This window comes from Crinia signifera, chromosome 4 (assembly GCF_055691185.1).
Source record: "Crinia signifera chromosome 4, ASM5569118v1, whole genome shotgun sequence".
NCBI lineage: Eukaryota > Metazoa > Chordata > Amphibia > Anura > Myobatrachidae > Crinia > Crinia signifera.
This window is the reverse complement of record NC_139220.1, coordinates 298847566-298867980: the sequence shown is the minus strand read 5'-3', so window position 1 is coordinate 298867980 and position 20415 is coordinate 298847566. Positions and strand designations below refer to the sequence as shown.

At 47.7% G+C, this 20415-nt stretch overlaps 1 protein-coding gene across 1 annotated transcript; it reads right to left on the bottom strand.

Annotated features, from left to right (window-relative positions):
• Window positions 1-16836: 16836 nt before the first annotated feature.
• On the bottom strand, window positions 16837-20255 carry TIMM29 (translocase of inner mitochondrial membrane 29). Its single transcript, XM_083185156.1, has 2 exons — window positions 20086-20255; window positions 16837-17575 (listed from the first exon to the last, which is right to left on the bottom strand). The coding sequence occupies exons 1-2, from the start codon at window positions 20201-20203 to the stop codon at window positions 16983-16985; spliced, it is 711 nt and encodes a 236-aa protein (XP_083041282.1). The 5' UTR covers window positions 20204-20255; the 3' UTR covers window positions 16837-16982.
• Between the last annotated feature and the right edge of the window lie 160 nt (window positions 20256-20415).

The window sequence follows — 20415 nt, the reverse complement described above, 5'->3', positions numbered from 1 at the left end:
CTGCCTTAGGTAGTATTGAAGGATATGAATCACCTTACATACCAGACACACATTCGAACAAGAAAATACCAATACTGTCCTCTAGGCGCTGCTCAACAAGGGTTATTCCACAATTCCTCAGGACAAACACCCAAAAATAAATAGAAAAACAGCAATAGTGTAATACTGTTATGGTGAATTAAATGCAATCTTAAACAAGCTGAGATAACATCCAATCCTTAATGGACATGGGAGGACTCGTACCCTTTCAGTTGGTCTACTTTTTTAAGGTAGACTAAAACAGCATGTAGGGGGCGGTCAAATCACCGAATGATTCCCACGTGGTCCACTTTTCACTTGTAGAATATGAAATAAGAAAAGCTGGTATAGTGTAATACCGCTTTATTCACAGACAATAAAAAAATACAAATAACAGGCATATGGTACATAGGACTCTCACCAAACGATATTGTCCACACAGAAAAATGCAGACAACAAAGGCAGATAGATGTAACACAGGCGTCCCTGCAGCCTCCTCTGGTGTCGAGTCCCAAGTCCTTAGCCCTCTGCTCCACGGCCAACGCGTTTCCTGACCACAATGGTCTCTTTGTCAAGGCATATGGAGCTATAGCATCTGGTGCTATATTTATACCCCTATTCGGGGAAACCTATTTCCAGACATAGACTCATCCTATCCACTATTCCCCACCTTTCCCCAGTATTCCGTTTTGGCATTCTGTCCAGTTCTTGTATTTCTCTCAGCGTTTTCAGCTGCTGGCGCTTTGTAATTATCCATCTGATGTTATCCAGCGTGTTACTTCCTGGTTCCGCCGGAAGTGACGTTTTGCGTTCCAGCTTGCGTCATACCCGGAAGTGCTCCGCTCTGTTATGCGTTCCACAGCGCGCTCTTACATCCTGCTTTTAGATCAAAGTCACCTCTTTGGGCCTTATGGGCCTTTTCTCCGTTTCCTACATGTTATAATAATAATAATAATAATTCTAATAATGTTATTTATATAGCAATTTTCGATACTCTTTACCTAGAACGGCGTCGGGGGTAAAAAATCGTGGGCATCGCGGGTACATAAAAAACGGGTGCGACGCGATGCCCGCGATGCCCGGGATTTTCCCATAGGGATCAATGTTAAAACTGTGATTGGACGCGATTTTACTGTTAAATGCCTCAATGCCCGCGATTTGGCCATAGGAAACAATGTTAAATGGGCCACAGAGCCCTAATAGTGCCCTTGAACTGTGAAATGGCCCCCACAATTGTTAACGCCACCCCACGATCAACGTCAACCCGAAGCGTGGCGAGCGCAGTGAGCCCGCGAGGGGCGGCGGTACGCGTCCTCCGACCTTTTCATACCCCCACTATCCACGTCGGCGTGGAGTTGAGAATAGAATAGTGTGGCGAGCGCAGCGAGCCACCGTGCCCGAAGCGTGGCGAGCGCAGCGAGCCCCGCGAGGGGACGCGGATACCTTCACAGGTAAACGCGTCCCTTCGCGGGCTTCACAGGTGTCCGCGTCGCCATGGACACCTGAGAAGCCCGCGAGGGGACGCGTATAACTGTGAAGGTATCCGCGTCCCCTCGCGGGGCTCGCCACGCTTCGGGCTCGGTGGCTCGCTGCGCTCGCCACACTATTCTATTCTCAACTCCACGCCGACGTGGATAGTGGGGGTATAAAAAGGTCGGAGGACGCGTACCGCCGCCCCTCGCGGGCTCGCTGCGCTCGCCACGCTTCGGGTTGACGTTGATCGTGGGGTGGCGTTAACAATTGTGGGGGCCATTTCAGACTTCACGGTGACTATTTGGGCTCTGTGGCCCATTTAACATTGTTTCCTATGTAAAAATCGCGGGCATTGAGGCATTGAACACTAAAATCGCGTCCAATCTCACTTTTAACATTGGTCCCTATGGGAAATCGCGGCCATCGCATCGCACCCGTTTTTTAGTGCATTCGATGGTCGCGATGGTCGCGATGGGTGCCGTTCTAGGTAAAGAGTACCCAATTTTCTCCCGAGGACTCAAAATGCTTTACATTTGCCTTTACAGCACACAAAACAAAACAACTTTAAGTGGATATTAGTGAAATGCTTGAGAGAACAGGAAAGTCTTGAGTGTATTTTTTTTGAAGGATTCCACAGTGGGGGCCTCTCGCACTGTGCGGGAAAGAGTTTCATAAAGTCTGAGCCACAAAGCCGAAAGCTCTACCCTCAGATGAGTTCAGGCAGATTCTGGGTATTGTTAATAGTCCATCATCTGAGTAAAGGGGCATACACACGTAGAGATCTGTGCTAAGCAATTTTGCTGGTGTCAAGATCTCCCATGGAGAGCACATACACACGCAGAGATTTGTGCTAAGCAATTTTGCTTAAGCAAAAAAAGGCAGGGTAGTTTTTCAGAATGAGAGATTGCGATCAGTATCTCTCATTCTGTACACACAGAGAGATTTGCAGTAGCAATCTTAAGGGGTGTACACACGGAGCAAATTTGTGCTATTTTCTAAGCAATCTGACTAGATTGCTTAGAAAGTAAACACAGATCTCTCCGTGTGTATGCTCCGAGCGATTAAATATCTCTTGCTAACTAAGTCAGTGCATGCAGTCAAAATCTAGTCAAATTGCTTAGCAAATGACTGCAAATCTCTCTATGTGTACAGAATGAGAGATACTGATCGCAATCTCTCATTCTGAACCACTACCCGGCCTTTTTTTGCTTAAGCAAAATTGCTTAGCAAAATTGCATAGCACAAATCTCTGCGTGTGTATGTGCTCTCCATGGGAGATCTTGACACCAGCAAAATTGCTTAGAAAAATTGCTTAGCAAAATTGCTTAGCACAGATCTCTACGTGTGTATGCCCCTTTAGATTTGCTAAGCAATCTAACTAGATTTTGACTGCATGCACTGACTTAGTTAGCAAGAGATATTTAATCTCTTGGAGCATACACACGGAGAGATCTGTGCTTACTTTCTAAGCAATCTAGTCAGATTGCTTAGAAAATAGCACAAATTTGCTCCCTGTGTACACCCCTTAAGATCACAGTAATGGAGATGGGCAGTAAAGATTCAGAAGCTGCTTCAAGTACCTTGGGCTCTGGTCATGAAGGGCAAAGTCATTAAGCCAATCTTAAAAGCAATTCCAATCTTCAAGGTAGCCAGTGAAGGGAGAAGTTGGTTAATAACCTTATATATTAAATAGTTGGTTAATCACATATATTGGAGCCCAAGGTAGTGGACATTGCAGTAGTCTAGGCGTGATGATACAAATGCATGTATGACTGTAGGCAGATTGTCTGGGGGAATTAAGCACCTTATTCTGGTTCACTTCTTCTGTTAAATTCCTTCTTAGATGGACAAAACCATGGGCACTGCAGGGGGACAGGGCTGCCACTAGAAATTGTGGGGCCCGGGACTGATTTCTATTCCGCCCCCCCCCCCCCCCCCCCACAAAACATACTGCATAGCTACATACAAAACATACACAGCATACATTCATATACACACACACACTACACAGTATAAAGCATACCGTACACACTGGCCTCCTCCTCTGTTCTGTGCTGCGGTCCCGGTCCCCGAGATGGGTCTCTTTCCCACGATCCCCTTTCGGGGGGCTTCCTTCCAGTCCCCGAGTCATCTCCCCGCGATCCCCTGCCAGGAGTCCTCCTATCAGTCAGTGCGATCCCCTGCCAGGAGTCCTCCTTCCGGTCCCCGCGTCATCTCCCCGCGATCCCCTGCTGGGAGTCCACAAGTCTTCTCCCTGCAGTCCCCCGTCAGGCCTCCTCCTCTGATCTGCGTTGTAGGTGCAGGGCTCCTCCACCTCCCGGTCCCCAAGCCGGGTCTCCTCCCTGCAGCGGCGTAGCGAGGGTGGAGCTGGCGGAGCACGAGCTCCAGGCGCTGAGATTTCACATGGCGCCGGAGCCGTGCTCTGCCTGCCGCTTGCCCGCCTGCTGTCTGCCAATGGTCAGGGTGGGACAGTAAGGAGTAAGCAGCGTGTCAGTAAGGAGTAAGTAGCGACACAGCAGAGGAGTGTCACTCAGGGTGGCAGAGCTGAGCGGAGTGAGGAGACCGGCACAGCGTCCCACACAAGGCTGCCATCAGACGGGAACTGGCACAGCACAGTGACAGCGCCGCAGCAGGACAGAAGCTCGGCGGTGATTGACGGGACCTGGGCGTGAGGTAGGAGAAGCTAGCAGAGCGTCCTCCCCGCAGCCTGAGGCCCCGGAGCAGCACAGCAGTCGGACGGACTGTACAGTAGGGCAGCCCTCACCCGGAGCAGAAAGTTGTGAACGGTCAGAGACGGCAACGGATGCAGACAGTTAGGTACCCGCACCCAGATTGGCCAACCTGTACCCCAGTGTATCCCCTTCCAGTCTTTTGGTCCCACTGGCACCTCCTTCACCCAGGCAACATCTGACCAATACCATTGACCACTTTGCAAGTACTGCCCCTATCTCCTCCATGTTGGCAGGCCTCCCATTCTAGGGATAATCCACGAGGGCCCAGCCCATCTAACAAGGTGCCCAAAGTAAAGCCGCACTTCACAATAGCCCTAAGGAGTGGGTTTGGGTGCATACACTCTGTTTAAGAGGTTTTATATATAACAGCCTATTATCATTAAAAAAAATTGTGATAGATCAACCACTCCAATTCCTTTTTCTACAAGAAGCGCTATCTCCATGTGACTGTGTGAGTGTGCACTAGTAGGTGCGTGCTCCTTCTGTGAGGCACCAGCAGCATTGCAGGTATAGCATTCAGCTTCCTGGCTGTGAGCGCTCACTCGCTTGGCTTTGATGGCTGCATTTATTCCGGTGATGTGCATCATGCTGTGTAAAGGACGTATAAAACAAATAAAAAACTGAATAGAAACCGATCCAACACAATCACTGAACACAATGTATAATGGGCCTTACAGTTTGTTATATAGTAGGTAATGGGCATCATGTGTGGTCTTATGTGTAATTGGCATTACGGCATGTGGCTTTATGTGTAATGGGTATTACGAAGTTCGCTAAAATGTGCAATGGGCATTACAGTGTGTGGTATAATGTGTAATACCACACCCTCTTTTGTGATGCAATGCCTCCTTTCCATTAGGCTACGACCCGTTTTCACCATGCAAGAGCCCCGCCTACTACATATGATGGGTGAGGGGGGGAGGGGGGCGCAAAACATGCCCTTGCTTCGGGCACCATGGCACCTAGCTACACCACTGCCTCCCTGCGATCCCCAGCACTGGCAGGGCTGCTGCATTCACTGCCTGTGCAGTGTGCAGGGGTATTCAGCTGACTCCCGGGCCCCCATGTCTGCCGGGGCCCGGGACTCCAGACCCCACAGTCCCCCCGTCGGCGGCCCTGCAGAGGGGGCAGATGGAAAATGTGCAGAGTGAATTAGATTTGGGTGAATTATTTTGTTTCTGTGCAGGGTAAATACTGGCTGCTTTATTTATGCACTGCAATATAGATCTCACTTTGAAGTAAAACCCCACCCAAATCTAATTCTCTCTGCACAAGTTACATCTGCCCCACCTGCAGTGCACAGTTTTGTCCATCTAAGAAGGATTTTGTCAGAAAGAGTGAACTAGAATAAGGCCCAAAGTTACGTTGTTCTAGTCCTTTGTTTAGCTCACTTGTCATCTCATTCAGTTTGTCAGTATCCAGTGGGGATTTCAATTACATCTTCTTCACTGTCACCATCATCACTTTCAATGATTTTTTCATGATTCAAAACCTATAATTTCAGAGTCAGTACAGTGACGTATAACAGGTATTTCAATGTCAACCTCCATCCACTCTGCCAGGTTTTCTTCGTTCAGCCTACTTGATAGATCGTTGGCAGCAGTTCCAGTACAGAAATCCTGTGAAGGCAATACTGGGATCTTCATCAGGTGCATTTTCAAACACCATGGCAGGCCACAACTTATGCCACCCATTCTTTCGTGTTAATGGATTTACATTCTCCCAGGCACTAGCAACAAACCAAAGTACATCTTTCATGTTAAAGGGACAGATTCTCTAAGCTTCAAAAGTGATAAAATGGAGAGTGATAAACCACCAGCCAATCAGATCCTACCTGCCATGTCACAGACTGTGTTGGAAAAATGTCAGTTAGGATCTGATTGGCTGGCGGTTTATCACTCTCCATTTTATCACTTTTGAAGCTTAGAGAATCTGGCCACTAGTCTTTGATAAATGACTGAATAGGCTTTCCTGAATTCACCACATCTAGCATGTGTTTCATGAAAAGTGTGCGATACTTGGCCTTTATAGAGCGCAATATTCCTTCTCGATCAAGCGCAGTGCTTTTACCAGTTTTCATAGTTTTCCTAATGCTCATCTGCTTCTTAGATTCACTTTCTGCAATATTTTCTCCCTTTTCTTTTATCTTTGTCATACACTGTTGAGGAACCAAGACTGTATGTATCACACAGACACACCACGGTCAAGTTTTCGTAATGTCTCAACTTTTGCCTGCACCGATATAGACTTGTGTTTACGCTTTAAGTGACAGTAGTGCTGCTTTACCTTCCAAGAACAGTCATGGTACCTGTTCCACGACTGTTCTTGGAAGGCATAGCAGCACTACTGTCACTTGAACAGTGTGCAGATGCCATAACAGCCCCACTGCTGCCTGCTGTGTCACCTGCAGTGTCCTTGGAAGCTGTACCCATATTTAAATTCTACACGCATAACCCTCTGAGGCACTTATGTATTATATAGCTTCCCTTCTGGACTTGTAACTTGGTGGGGACTGCTATGCTATTACTGGTGCCTGTCCTTGTGTTTCCCTATTCTATCCCTATAGATTGTAGGCTTGCAGCAGGGCCCTCCTACCGCCAAGTCTGTCTGTTGTTACCCAGTTTGTTTTATCACTGTTTACTATTGTAAAGCGCAACGTAATCTGCTGCGCTATATATGAAACTGTAAATAAATAAATGCTGTCTTCCGCCCATGTGTGGTACTTGCTGGGACCTTGGACGCCATATCAGCCCCACTGCTGCCTGCTGTGTCACCTGCAGTGTCCTCGGAAGCGGTACCCAGTGGCACTTGTTTGTGCTGTCTTCCGCCGATGTGCTATACTTAATGTGACCTTGGACGCCATATCAGCCCCACTGCTGCCTGCTGTGTCATCTGCGGTGTACTTGGAAGCTGCACCCAGTGGCACTTGCTTATGCTGTGTGTTCCGCCGATGTGCGGTACTTGCTGGGACCTTGGACGCCATATCAGCCCCACTGCTGCGTCATCTGCGGTGTCCTTGGAAGCTGTACCCAGTGGCACTTGTTTGTGCTGTCTTCCGCCGATGTGCTATACTTAATGTGACCTTGGACGCCATATCAGCCCCACTGCTGCCTGCTGTGTCATCTGCGGTGTACTTGGAAGCTGCACCCAGTGGCACTTGCTCATGCTATGTGTTCCGCCGATGTGCGGTACTTGCTGGGACCTTGGACGCCATATCAGCCCCACTGCTGCGTCATCTGCGGTGTACTTGGAAGCTGCACCCAGTGGCACTTGCTTATGCTGTGTGTTCCGCCAATGTGCGGTACTTGCTGGGACCTTGGACGCCATATCAGCCCCACTGCTGCCTGCTGTGTCCTCGGAAGCTGTACCCAGTGGCACTTGTTTGTGCTGTGTCTTCCGCCTATGTGCGGTACTTGCTGTGACCTTGGACGCCATATCAGCCCCACTGCTGCCTGCTGTGTCATCTGCGGTGTCCTTGGAAGCTGTACCCAGTGGCACTTGTTTATGCTGTGTGTTCCGCCGATGTGCGGTACTTGCTGGGACCTTGGACGCCATATCAGCCCCACTGCTGCCTGCTGTGTCACCTGCAGTGTCCTTGGAAGCTGTACCCAGTGGCACTTGTTTGTGCTGTCTTCCGCCGATGTGCTATACTTAATGTGACCTTGGACGCCATATCAGCCCCACTGCTGCCTGCTGTGTCATCTGCGGTGTACTTGGAAGCTGCACCCAGTGGCACTTGCTCATGCTGTGTGTTCCGCCGATGTGCGGTACTTGCTGGGACCTTGGACGCCATATCAGCCCCACTGCTGCGTCATCTGCGGTGTCCTTGGAAGCTGTACCCAGTGGCACTTGTTTGTGCTGTCTTCCGCCGATGTGCTATACTTAATGTGACCTTGGACGCCATATCAGCCCCACTGCTGCGTCATCTGCGGTGTACTTGGAAGCTGCACCCAGTGGCACTTGCTTATGCTGTGTGTTCCGCCAATGTGCGGTACTTGCTGGGACCTTGGACGCCATATCAGCCCCACTGCTGCCTGCTGTGTTCTCGGAAGCTGTACCCAGTGGCACTTGTTTGTGCTGTGTCTTCCGCCTATGTGCGGTACTTGCTGTGACCTTGGACGCCATATCAGCCCCACTGCTGCCTGCTGTCATCTGCGGTGTCCTTGGAAGCTGTACCCAGTGGCACTTGCTTATGCTGTGTGTTCCGCCGATGTGCGGTACTTGCTGGGTCCTTGGACGCCATATGGTATTTGCTTTGACCACATACGCCATGATGCTTCCTGTGTCACCGGCAGTGTCCGCGGAAGCTGTACTCACTGACACTTGCGCCTATTGCGTGTTACGCCCATGCACAGAAAGTGTTCCGGATTAAGAGAGTTTAACCTCTTTTAATCCGAATATTGCTATGTCCGGATTAAAAGAGGTCCTTAAACTCTTTTAATCCGGACAAATCAAAATTCTCCAGATTAAAAGAGGTTCCGGACCAACGGTTGCCGGAAAATCGGTAGTGTACCTGTAATACATTATGAATCCTTTTATAAAGTATATGAAGTCCAAAGTCTGCAGACATTAAAATAAACTTTATAAAACGTGTAAGAGTATCAGATTCGATTGACTACTGGCCCTTCAGATTCACATTACAGCAAGATTTACTTTTTTATTTTAATATACCGCTCAATTATGTGTACTCACCCTATACAGCAAGAACAGTATAGTACAGTAGAACGTCAGCTTGACTTCCCCTCAGCGTCCGGGTAACTCAGCAACTTACAATCACCTCTTTCTAAATCTTTTAATTGATGCAATTAATTGCATCACTGTCCCAATCTAATCACATTGTATGTTGCCCTAGCAACGGCCTGCATACATTCTGTCTTAACTCATTGAATGCTTCACTTGCCGAATACTGGTATTAACTATAATCATTCCTGTAAACAATTCTGTATTTACACAGTCTCAGATGTTTAATGATCTTCATGGGTAGATCTGTTCCTATGATGTCTGTCACAGTGCTCCCAAAGGCCCCCATTCACTTATCCGATTTAGGCCGTGTGATTGACACGCACCCCATCTGACCCGATGCTCATCGGATCGGACCCTGCAGATTGATACTTCTGGAGGTTCAATCTGTTGGATTGGACCCATCAGAGGCGCATCACGGGTGCTTTTTAACACCCACCGTTGGCACACACCTATGTGAAGGGGGTGGGCAGTCGCATGGGCTGTGGGTGCAGGATGGCGTGCATGGGGTGGTGGAAGTCTGCAGTGTCTGGAAAGCACTGAGCAGACACTGCGGCCGGTGAGTGCGCTCGCCATTGATCAGCAGCAGGCTCATTTTTTTCACATTCTGCCGCTGATGTCCGCAGTGCCAGCCCGGCGCTTCCGGGACACTGCAGACTGCCCACCCAATGCTGCACCCACAGCCCAGACGTTCTGCCCCCCCCCGGGAATTACATGGGATAAATAGCATGCAATGTAAAAAATGCCACATTAAGTGCCAAATTGTAGTGAGCTCTCCTGGGCAGCTGACGGGGGGAGCTCAGGTCCGACTTGTCCGGGGACCTTAAACACTGCAGTGTGATTGACATTCTCCTGGCATTTGGGTTAGGAACAGATAAAACTGAAGCATCGGCTCCATTTTGAGTGTTCCTTAGCCAGTGGCTTCATCAATTAATGCAGCTTAATGGCTCCAGCAGTGTGAGACTAAAGCGGTGAACACACGCTTCAATTTTTCCCTGTTTTCAATTCAATTTTGCTTATAGAAGCAAAATCTAACACACATCGAATGGTTTTTAGGACACTTTCGATCTGCATTCGATTGGATGCGCACTCCCGTTTTCTCAAAATCGAAAAGCAAAATAGACTGTGCAGCCAAGGAAATATCTAAATTTGATCCAGCAAATCGAACGTGTACACTACCTTGAATGTAAATCAAATTCAATATCAAAATCTAATGCAAAAGTACAGATCTAATGCCAAATTGAATGGGAAGATCTTATGGCAGATCTAATCTAAAAATAAAATCTAACATCGAATCTAAAGCAAATCGAAGCGTGTGTACACAGTTTAAGGGTTTCTCAGATGTCCCATGTTCATGCATGTATAGGGGCTGATTCAAACTTGATTGCTGCTATGCACATTTGCAGAACCCTGCGACCAGATAGCCGCTGCTCAGATAGTGAATTCCTGCCTTGTACATGTCTGTAAATAACTTGCTAATGGATCGCAGATTTGAAAATCGATTCACAACTCACTACTGAATGAATTTTCCAGTCTGTACGTGTGTGTGTGTGTGTGTGTGTAACTCTGACCCTTCTACAACCTTGCGACAGAGACAGGCTGATAGAGACCAGAGTGGACGTCACACGGTCCCCCCAGAAAATGTTTGGTTGTCACCACCAAATGCCAGCTTCTTGTCAATCCAATAGCGAGGAGATTGCAGACTGCTGATTTTTATCGGTTTGGCCTAGAGCAGGCATGTCCAAACTATGGCCCTCCAGCTGTTGTGAAACTATAAGTCCCATCGGTACTTGTTTCCTAGAACGGCGCCCACGATTTTGAGCTTAGGCATCGCAAGGAAAAAAATTGCGTCGGTCGCATCGCATGCGGCCAAAAAATCGCATGCGAAGCGGCCAACACGATTACCGCTATTTTACATAGGGAACAATGTTAAATGGCCCAATTGACCCGATTTCACATAGGGAACAATGTTAAATGGCCCACAGACCCCCAAATACCCACCCTGAAAGGTGAAATGACCCCCCCCAATTGTTAACGCCACCCCACGATCAACGTCAACCCGAAGCGTGGCGAGCGCAGCGGTACGCGTCCTCCGACCTTTTCAAACCCTCACTCTCCAGGTCCGCGTGGAGTTGAGAACAGAAAGTGTGGCGAGCACAGCGAGCCTGAAGCGTGGCGAGCCCCGTGAGGGGACGCGGATTACTTAACATGTATTCCGCGTCCGCTCACCATGCTTCGGGCTCATATTCCGCGTGCGCTCGCCACGCTTCGGGCGCCGTTCTAGGAAACAAGTACCGTCCCATCATGCCTTGCCATAGTTTTGCTACTAGGGGATGCAAAAACTATGGCAAGGCATGCTGGGATGTGCAGTTTTACAACAGCTTGGACATGCCTGGCCTAGAGCATGCACACTACGATCCATACACATGAGCAGTCGTTCCATAATAGTCATTTGTATACTTGCACAGGATGTGATTTCATGACTATCTAAAAGCAGGCCCATTTCTGTCCCCTTGCCCATTCTTAAGGGGAATTAATCCTCTAAAACAGGCATTCCCAACCACGGTCCTCAAGGCACACCAACAGTGCAGGTTTTAGTGATATCCAGGCTTCAGCACAGATGGTTTAATCAGAATCCCTCAGATACTAATTAATACCCCTTTTACACCAAGGAATAACCCAGGTTGGACCCAGGTCGAACCCAGGTCAACGTTGGTGTAAAAGGGGTCAACCCAGGTCCAGTAACACTGGTCTCCTACCCAGGTCCTGACCAGGGTTCAACACTGGTTGGACCTGGGTCGTGGGCGGTGTAAATGGTCCCAACCCAGGTTGGGACATCCGGGTAGTGCTGAAAGGATACCAGAAGTGCTGGACGCCTTTCCACAGTGCGCTGCAGTGGCAAAAGACAGCAGCCAGGAAGGATACGGGCAGTGTACACAGACATCATAATTGGATGCAGTATCATTTATATTATTATTAATTTTTTCTTTGGGGGGGCTGGGGGAGCACATGGGAGATTCGGTCTGCTGCTGTAGGGGAAGGGGGCTGGGGAGAGCACATGGGAGATGCTGCACTTTTATACCGCTATGTGTGCTTGAGCACTGAATAAAACTTTTTGAAAAATATTTTACAAAATAAACAAACCAACATTCTTCAATGCTAACTAGTCATGTCTTTTAATTTTTATTTTAAATCATTGAAGGAAGGTTGGCTGGAAGTTTATCAGTCCTAAAATGGACATTTTTAATGTCATCCATAGGGAAAAGCAGGGCTGATCCAGGTTCAGTGTAAACGGCGCAGACCTGGGTCACAGTGCTGTGTAAATGGGGTATGAAGCTGGGTCCAACCTTGGAAACTCCTGTGTTCAAAGACCAGGGTCCGACCAGGGATTTTGGTGTAAAAGGGGTATTAGTCACCTGTGCTCAAGCCTGGATATCTACAAAACCTGCACTGTTGGGAGGAGCATGGTTGGGAATGCCTGCTCTAAGAGATAGTAAATCCATGCAGTGAATAGTGGTCTCAATAAAAGCAAGCACAGGTACTAGTTGCACTTGACACAATAGTGGGTACGGCTCCTTGTAGCAATGATTTCGAGCAAGGCACCTGCCTAGGGCCCAGCAGGTCCAAAGGGGCTCTTGGACGACCCCCATGAAATCCAGTGCAAAATCTGTGGCAGACCGGCCTGCACTCACAGAGTAACACTGCGGGAAGGTGCTAAGGAGGGAGTGTTGCAGAGGAAGGAGAGATCTTGTTCCTACTGCTGCCTTCTTGCTGACAGGCAAGCCAGCCTGTCCACACAATGGGCCTTATTCTAGTTCACTCTTTCTGACAAAATCCTTCTTAGTTGGACAAAACCATGTGCACTGCAGGTGGGGCAGATGTAAAATGTGCAGAGAGAATTAGATTTGGGTGAGTTATTTTGTTTCTGTGCAGGGTAAATACTGGCTGCTTTATTTTTACACTGCAATATAGATCTCACTTTGAAGTAAAACCCCACCCAAATCTAATTCTCTCTGCACATGTTACATCTGCCCCACCTGCTGCACACATGGTTTTGTCCATCTAAGAAGGATTTCGTCAGGAAGAGTGAACTAGAATAAGGCCCAATGTCCCCACATGAGAAAAGCGCTTCTCCTGTCTCCATCACCTGCTTCATGGAGCAGCTGTGTCACGATAGGCAAGTAAGGGGACCAGGGCAGGGAGGAATGAGAGGCTGGGCAGCGAGGAAGGGGGGCTACATCGAGGCTGCACATGCACACACCAAGATACTCTTGCGATGCTGCTGTCAGTCAGGAACAAAAATATAGTGCCATGGTATGTTTGAGGGAGGGACCCCAAACTGGCACCTTGCCTAGGGCCCCACGAGGACTACATTTAGCTCTGGCTAAGTGTGTACTAGCTACCATTTAGTAAATAGACCGAAGAGCCTCCATTTCTACTTAGAAACCCTTTCCCACACACAACCCTTTTATATAAGGAGTATACTTAGTTCCAAGATCGCACAACAATTTTCAGTAATGTCCAAAAGTCAAGGACTGTCAATCATTCTAGAACCTTAATCTCCTGTGCATGTACTGTGGACACGTTGCTTGATTTTGAGCTGCGGTTGGGATTACTATGTTGCTGGAATATCCAAACGTATATCACCTTAAATTTTTTCTTTAACTTTTGAGGGCCTGAGATGTGTTGCAATTTAGTTGCATCCAATGTGCCTGATTCAGTATGGGTTGTCGTCACACATGAACCTTTAGTCAATGTTGACTATCTAGCCATTGGGCCAGAGGGATCAAGCTTCAAAAAGTGATACAATGGAAAATGATAAACAGCCAGCCAATCAGCCCTTCCCATTTTTCAAACCCAGCCTGTATCATGGCAGGTAGGAGCTGATTGGCTGGTTGTTTATCACTCTACGTTTTATCACTTTTTGAAGGTTGATACATCTGTCTGTCAGCCATCCAGGTAATAACTGTCAAACAGTTAAAGCCTTAAGAGCTCTAGTGAAGACAGTATGGAGTAAAGCTGGCATACATGACTGAAGTATAGCAACAGTGTATGAGCATCCAAGCCCTCTGGAGCCTCCCAGAAGCTTCCCGTCTGGGCCTTAAGACTGCAGATTCAGGAACCTCTAGCAGAAACTAGGGAGCAGTTAAGTCTCCAATACACAAAAAAGTTTTATTTATTTCTAAGGAGGATTGAAAATGCTGCTTGTGTAGGATAATTTACTGTAAATTACATGTGGACTACAGATATAATTTGGCCAGATTTTGCACCAGGTGATAAATGTCAAATACAAAAGAAAGCTATTTTTAGAATTCTCATCATCACTACTGATTGTTCTACTGAAGCTCTGTACTGCTGGTCAAGGTGACCCAAACAACTCCACAGACAAGGATGAAGGAGGCTGCAGGTGGTTTTTTTGTCAGCAGAAGAAGTTTCATGTTAAAACCCAAAGGGAGGGGTGGACACATTCACAGGACCATCATTTATATGGTAATCCCAGATGTTTTAGAGAGACCTGGTGCTAGAAACCTCCTACATACATTTACATAAACATCATACTATGCGCCATCATTGGCCGAGAACGGCAATATTTAAATCTGAAACTTAGTTGCCAAACGAACAAACAACACATTCGGTGTGCATTCAATTCTGACCATACTAAAGGAGGTTATAAGATCTGGTCATTCATGGTCATCAAGCAGCCTTATTACAGCCATCTACTTTGGCTATAAAAGGTTTATGCTTCTTTTTACCTCTGATAGTTCCCTATAGAGTATCAGAAAATAAGTAAACATTTGCAAGCAAAAGAAATGACATAGTGCTGCAAAGCATTTGAGCTCTCATGGGTAGGGCCAGCAACAGAAGACTTGGGAACCAATACATATTCCCTCAACGAATCCAAGACCACCACACTGCCACCTCCAGAATCCACATGTGCTAGCTGTTGCACCTTAGGTGGAGGAATGACTGCCTGCCTCCGCTGCAATCATGACGCTTATGTCATCATTTGTAGCCCAGCAGCTTTGGGGCCCGTTGGGTATGGTTTAGCAGCGGCTGGATATGGTCTGTCTCTGGCTGTGCAGTCGGCTTAATGGACTAGGGGGCTGAGCGGGTGGATGAGTACATCACTGCCACTTTTTGGGACCCCTCAGATCGTCGGGGCCCAAGACAGCTATCCCTTTTGACCCCTCCCCTGCTGCCGAGCCTGCTCACAGGTATCGCACTCTTAACACTATCCAGGCCACCTGTGATACTTGTCTTATCTCCATATAAGTTCAGTAGGCTCATCCTTACCTAGTGTACAGGCTCACTGCTGAACACATGCAAAGCATCAGCAAGCAGTAAATTCAGCAATATTTAGACTACAGTACAGCCTGTCACCTGCCCACAATGGCAGATGATCTCCAGCCCACTACATCAAATAAACGATTTAGTGCCTATGCATTGCTGCAAGAAATAAATAAGGAAAAAAAAAACACATGTGAACAACTTTCTAGATTTAGCCAAGAATGCAATGCAAGAGAATTCTATTTTGATCTGTGACAGGAAGCCAAATACAGTCTGCAGGAGTCCTATAACCTTCATAAGAGCAGCAAAGAAGACTTAAATTCAGTAAGAAGTTAACTTACTACACTCATGCTGGACATACACTAAACTAGACCAATTTTCAAACAACCAGTTGGTTGGTTGGACAGAAACATTAAAGATGCGTACACACGGGTAGATTTGGCAAAAGATCTGGGCATTGCTGACCGACTGAAACGACCAATCGCTCAAATCGTTCCGTGTGTATGAACGATATATCGGACGATGCGCGTACCCGACGGTCGTTGGTAGAGGTCGCTGATCTTTCCTGCATGCAAAAAGATCAGCGACCAATCGTTAACGATGTGTACCAATCGTTTCATGTGTATGCACGATGAACAATTTGGTAAGGCTGATTAACGATGGTGGAGGGTGCCAGTCAAAGATCAATCGTTTGCTCAATCGTTCATCATTTGTCACCAAATCGTTTGTGCAGGAGGTTCAGAGGAAATTGTCAACGAGATTGAATCGTTGGCCAAATCTATCCGTGTGTACGCACCTTAAGTCAAATTGTTTATATAAAACAGATTCAACTATAGAACCTTGTCTGACCAACAGTTTATGCCCATTTGCTCCCATCCAGTAACATATTTTTACTCCATCCAAACAACTAGTTATGTATGGCCAGCATTAGTGAGACACTTATCTGCAGTAACATACCAGAAGGTATTTGTGAAACAAATCAGACCATAAAGCAGGAAGCTATTGGGGGCTGCAGGTGGTGAAGCAGAGGTCCATTGGTGATGTTTAGAACGGTTCACTCTAAGCAAACCATAAGACAAAACTCCTCCCACCTAAAAAAAAGGACATGCTTACTTTTTGTGGCATGATGCTTGCTGCAAAGTGGAGTTTGTGGTGTTGGACAAAGAGGCATTTAGTCCATGTTACCACCGAAGTGACAAATGGAAAAAATGAATTCCAGTAAATGCTTTTTTTTTTTTTTTAACCTGAAGGATACTCATTGCTCTTAATAAGTAATAAAGGGGGAGCCTGGTGAAGTGATAAAGTGGAAGGTGATAACGAAGCAGCCAATCGTCTCTTAACTGTCATTTTAAAAAATTCAGCATGTAGCTTCACAGTTAAGAGCTGATTGGCTGCTGCATTATCACCGGCCACTTTATCACTTCATCAAGCTTAATAAATCTCCCCAAATATCAGGAGTACACATGCTGTAGTGGAATTATAGGACAATCAATTTGTTCATCCTGTTTAAATTAAGTGTAATGTGCACACATTTCTACATATAAATACATAGCGAATGCACACACAAAAAAAACAAAAACAAAAAAAACAGGGGGAAGATTTATAAAAGCCAGAAGCGAGATATTATCACCAAATCAGCTTCAGCCATTGTACATGCTGTGCCAGTTGGTATTATATTTCTCTCCAAGCCTAGATATATTTCATCAGTTTCTTCCCTGCACATTCTCCATTTTACTCCACATGATCATCAAGCATCACAACCGGGTGATATTTGCCCTCGTAGAGTTTTTCATTCTCCTGCGAGTGAAGGTCATTAAAGGAAATGGTTCTCATGTTTGCAGGAAGGTTGGCGAACTCCTCCTCATTTACATCAAAGTCTATCATCTTGTTCTGGATAAGCCACCAGTGTCCAAAGAAACCGATGTCCAGGACCCTGTGTGGAAAGTCAGACCAGCGGGGCTGCAAGTGCGGGCACTGGGTGGTGTAGAGATCGCAATCTGGATCATAAGGCGCCTCATATACCAGCGAAAATAAAAGGAGGTTGATATGGCGCAGGCGGCCCCCATTCCTCAGCTCGATGAGCCGCTGCACGTGCTGGTCGGACTTCCCACTCCGCGTCCAGGGGGAGAGCAGGAGAAGAGATGCCGAAGCTTCCAGCAGACAGCACTGGAAGGAGTCCTCGGATGGGGCTGTGGAGGAGCACACCCCTACACCGGCCAGCAGCGAAAGGTACATGGTGGCTTTTCCCGGGCGCTCCTTGGCACCCACAACGATGTCCTTGCAGGCCTCACCATAGTCACGCAGGAGGTTTTTCGTCCAGAAAACTGCCAGGGGAGCACAGAGAGTCAGCAATGCAATACTATCAATAAATGTACTTCTTAGCTGTTCTTGGTCAAACCCAAACAGCTGTCCCAATTTTAGAAGAATTCACTATTTTTAAACAAAGTGGTTTACACAAGACGGAGCAGAGACTCCCAGTAGGTGGACAGATTGGATTAGGCTTGTCCCAAACATTGGCATAGAGATGGACATTGGAAGACCATCATCAGATGATGGCTGAGCTTCCACCATCAATTTATTTCAAGGTTATGGTAACTAACTATTGAATCAGATGAATTACATAGAAAAAAAAAAAACTATCAATCGAAATTGAACATGTGCAAACCCTCTGAGCATGGTCACCCCTGAATAGGACTGGAGGCAGGACCCAGTACAAGCATCTGAACATCATTGAATGTCCACCATTCGATGGCAAAACATCGGAATGCCGCCATCATAGTTGTATAAAACCATTGATGCCCATGCCCACGTTAGCAATAGCATACCTGTAGCATGTACAGGTGGGGGTGGCTGGGCTACTTTAATACTTTTGCTGGTACTTGTGTAGTTTCACGGCGGCAGTTACGTAGTTAGCGTAGTGTCCCTGTCAGAATTAGCGTAGTGTTCCCGCGGCCAGCATAGTTAGCGTCCCTGTCAGTATCAGCGTAGTGTTCCCATGGCCAGCATAGTTAGCGTCTCTGTCAGTATCAGCGTAGTGTTCCCGCGGCCAGCATAGTTAGCGTCCATGTCAGTATCATTGTCGTGTTCCTGCAGCCAGTGTAGTTAGCGTCCCTGTCAGTATCAGCGTTGTGTTCCCGCAGCCAGCGTAGTCAGTACATCGAGGCTAGCTGGAGCTTACGTAGTTAGCGGTCAGTCAGCATAACACAGTCAGTCAGCGCTTATTACATTGTGTGGGAACCATTGACCATTTTTAACCTGCCTGACATGACAGGTGTGAATGTGTTCCTGAAACACCCCCACTATCCATGTCAGCCCAAAGCGTGGCAAGACCCGTGAGAGTACGTGACGATCACAGCGAGGCGAGCGGATACTTTATAAAATCAACTCCACGCCCACGTGGATAGTGGGGGTAGGAACTAAGGTGGCCAATCCCGGGATTTGGCCCCCCAAAACGCCGGGATTTCAATCCCGGGATTGGAGTTTCCAATCCTGGGACTTCGGGATTGGACTGCACATGTGCAGTCTAATTCCGGGCAGCGTCTGAGCACCCGCTCAAACGCTGCCCGGCTTCTCCCATACCCGGCGTGCGGCCTGCGCAGCGTGACGAGGTCAGAGGGCACGCTGCGCTGGGCACCGCCGTACCGCCGCTCAGCCTTCCGCCAGCCCGCCCAGCCATCCTACCCGGCCACATAGCCAGCAGCCCTCCCGCCCGCATACCCGGCTCCTGGCCACCCACTCAGCAACCTCCGCAAAAGTAAGTAAATAGTGGGCGGCCAGGGCATTTTTATTATGCATGTGGTCATCTGTATTGAATGTTAATCAAGTAATCAAAAGCTTCAAACCTGCATCCACCTTGGCTGTAGTAATCGGTCGTTCTTTTTCCAGTAAACTTTAAAATATCTATACCACAGTCTAACCTCTACACTTGGCTTTATATCAGAGCCTGAACACTGCTGTTCAATTTTTGCACTTGTGTTAAGGTGCCCATACACTAGTAAGATTTATCTTCAGATCTGGCTGGTTGGAACAAAAACACGGTTATGGATGAGTGACAGTTTGTCAGTTTTCCAGCATTTTCAAGCAATTGGTCAACTGTCATTTGCTCTCATCCATAACCATGTTTTTGTTCCAACCAGCCAGATCTGAAGATAAATCTGCGTGTGTATGGCCACCTTAAGATAGAGATAGGGATGCCAATCCCGTGATTGAGCATTTTTCAATCCCGAATCCCGGGATTGAAAAAAATGCCCCGGGATTGGCATCCCTAGTAGGAACAGATCACGAGGACGCGTACTGCGTCTGCTTGCCACGCTTCGGGCTGATGTGGATAGTGGAGGTTTGAAATGGAGGCATTTGCCAGTATGTTATATGGAGCACTGGCAAATAAGTCCTTTACGACAAGCGTATGATGGAGAGCCTCTCCGACGGTGCCCACATGATCCCCTCTCCGCCAGCACAGGGGATCTGGCAGTTACCGGCGCTGTGTAAGAGGCGCTCACTAGGCTTGCCTGGGACAGTACGGTGATTACGCTGCCTGACGTGGACACTGCGCTGACTATGCAGGGCTCCTGCTGGGACACTACATTAGGCTGCCGTTGGGCTACGTTGATAGCGTAGTGTAGCCTGCCGCTGTGAAACTACACAAGTACCCTTTTGCTTTTAGCCAGAGGGGGACGCACACTAATTAGGGTGAAGCAACAGTTATAAGAATCAGAGCGAACAGTGCGTCAAATCCCCGCGACGACCACATGTGCCCCTGCCCGGGTAACAAGGTTACGACCCCCCCGATTATCGGTCACTGCTATAACCCTCGCACCCCTCGGACTCTACTCACCCATCTTCCAGCTTTTTATCCGCTCCCAGCGGCCCGGCTTCGTTTCCGCTACCGCCGGGGCCGCACTAGCAGAGCACGACCTCCGCCATAGCGCACTCACAGCACGCCGAGTGGCCATCTCTTTCTGTCACAGAGACAACTTCCGCCCTCGTCTCTGCCCTTAGTTGAGCTACACCAATATTATTCCGCAGGAAACGGTGTTTACCGCCGGTAGGTTCCGCGGATGAGTTTTTTTATTCGTTATTTATTTTTACTAACACAAACATTTCTCATTATAAATAAAACAGATTACTATAAACATTATGCAAGTAAATATGAAGATCCACGAAA

Excerpts from the sequence above, each read along its gene's own strand:
- TIMM29 (XM_083185156.1), bottom strand. The coding sequence starts at position 20,203 with ATGGCCACTCGGCGTGCTGTGAGTGCGCTATGGCGGAGGTCGTGCTCT. Across the intron at positions 17,576-20,085 it reads GATAAAAAGCTGGAAGATGG|TTTTCTGGACGAAAAACCTC; the intron begins GTGAGTAGAGTC and ends CTCCCCTGGCAG.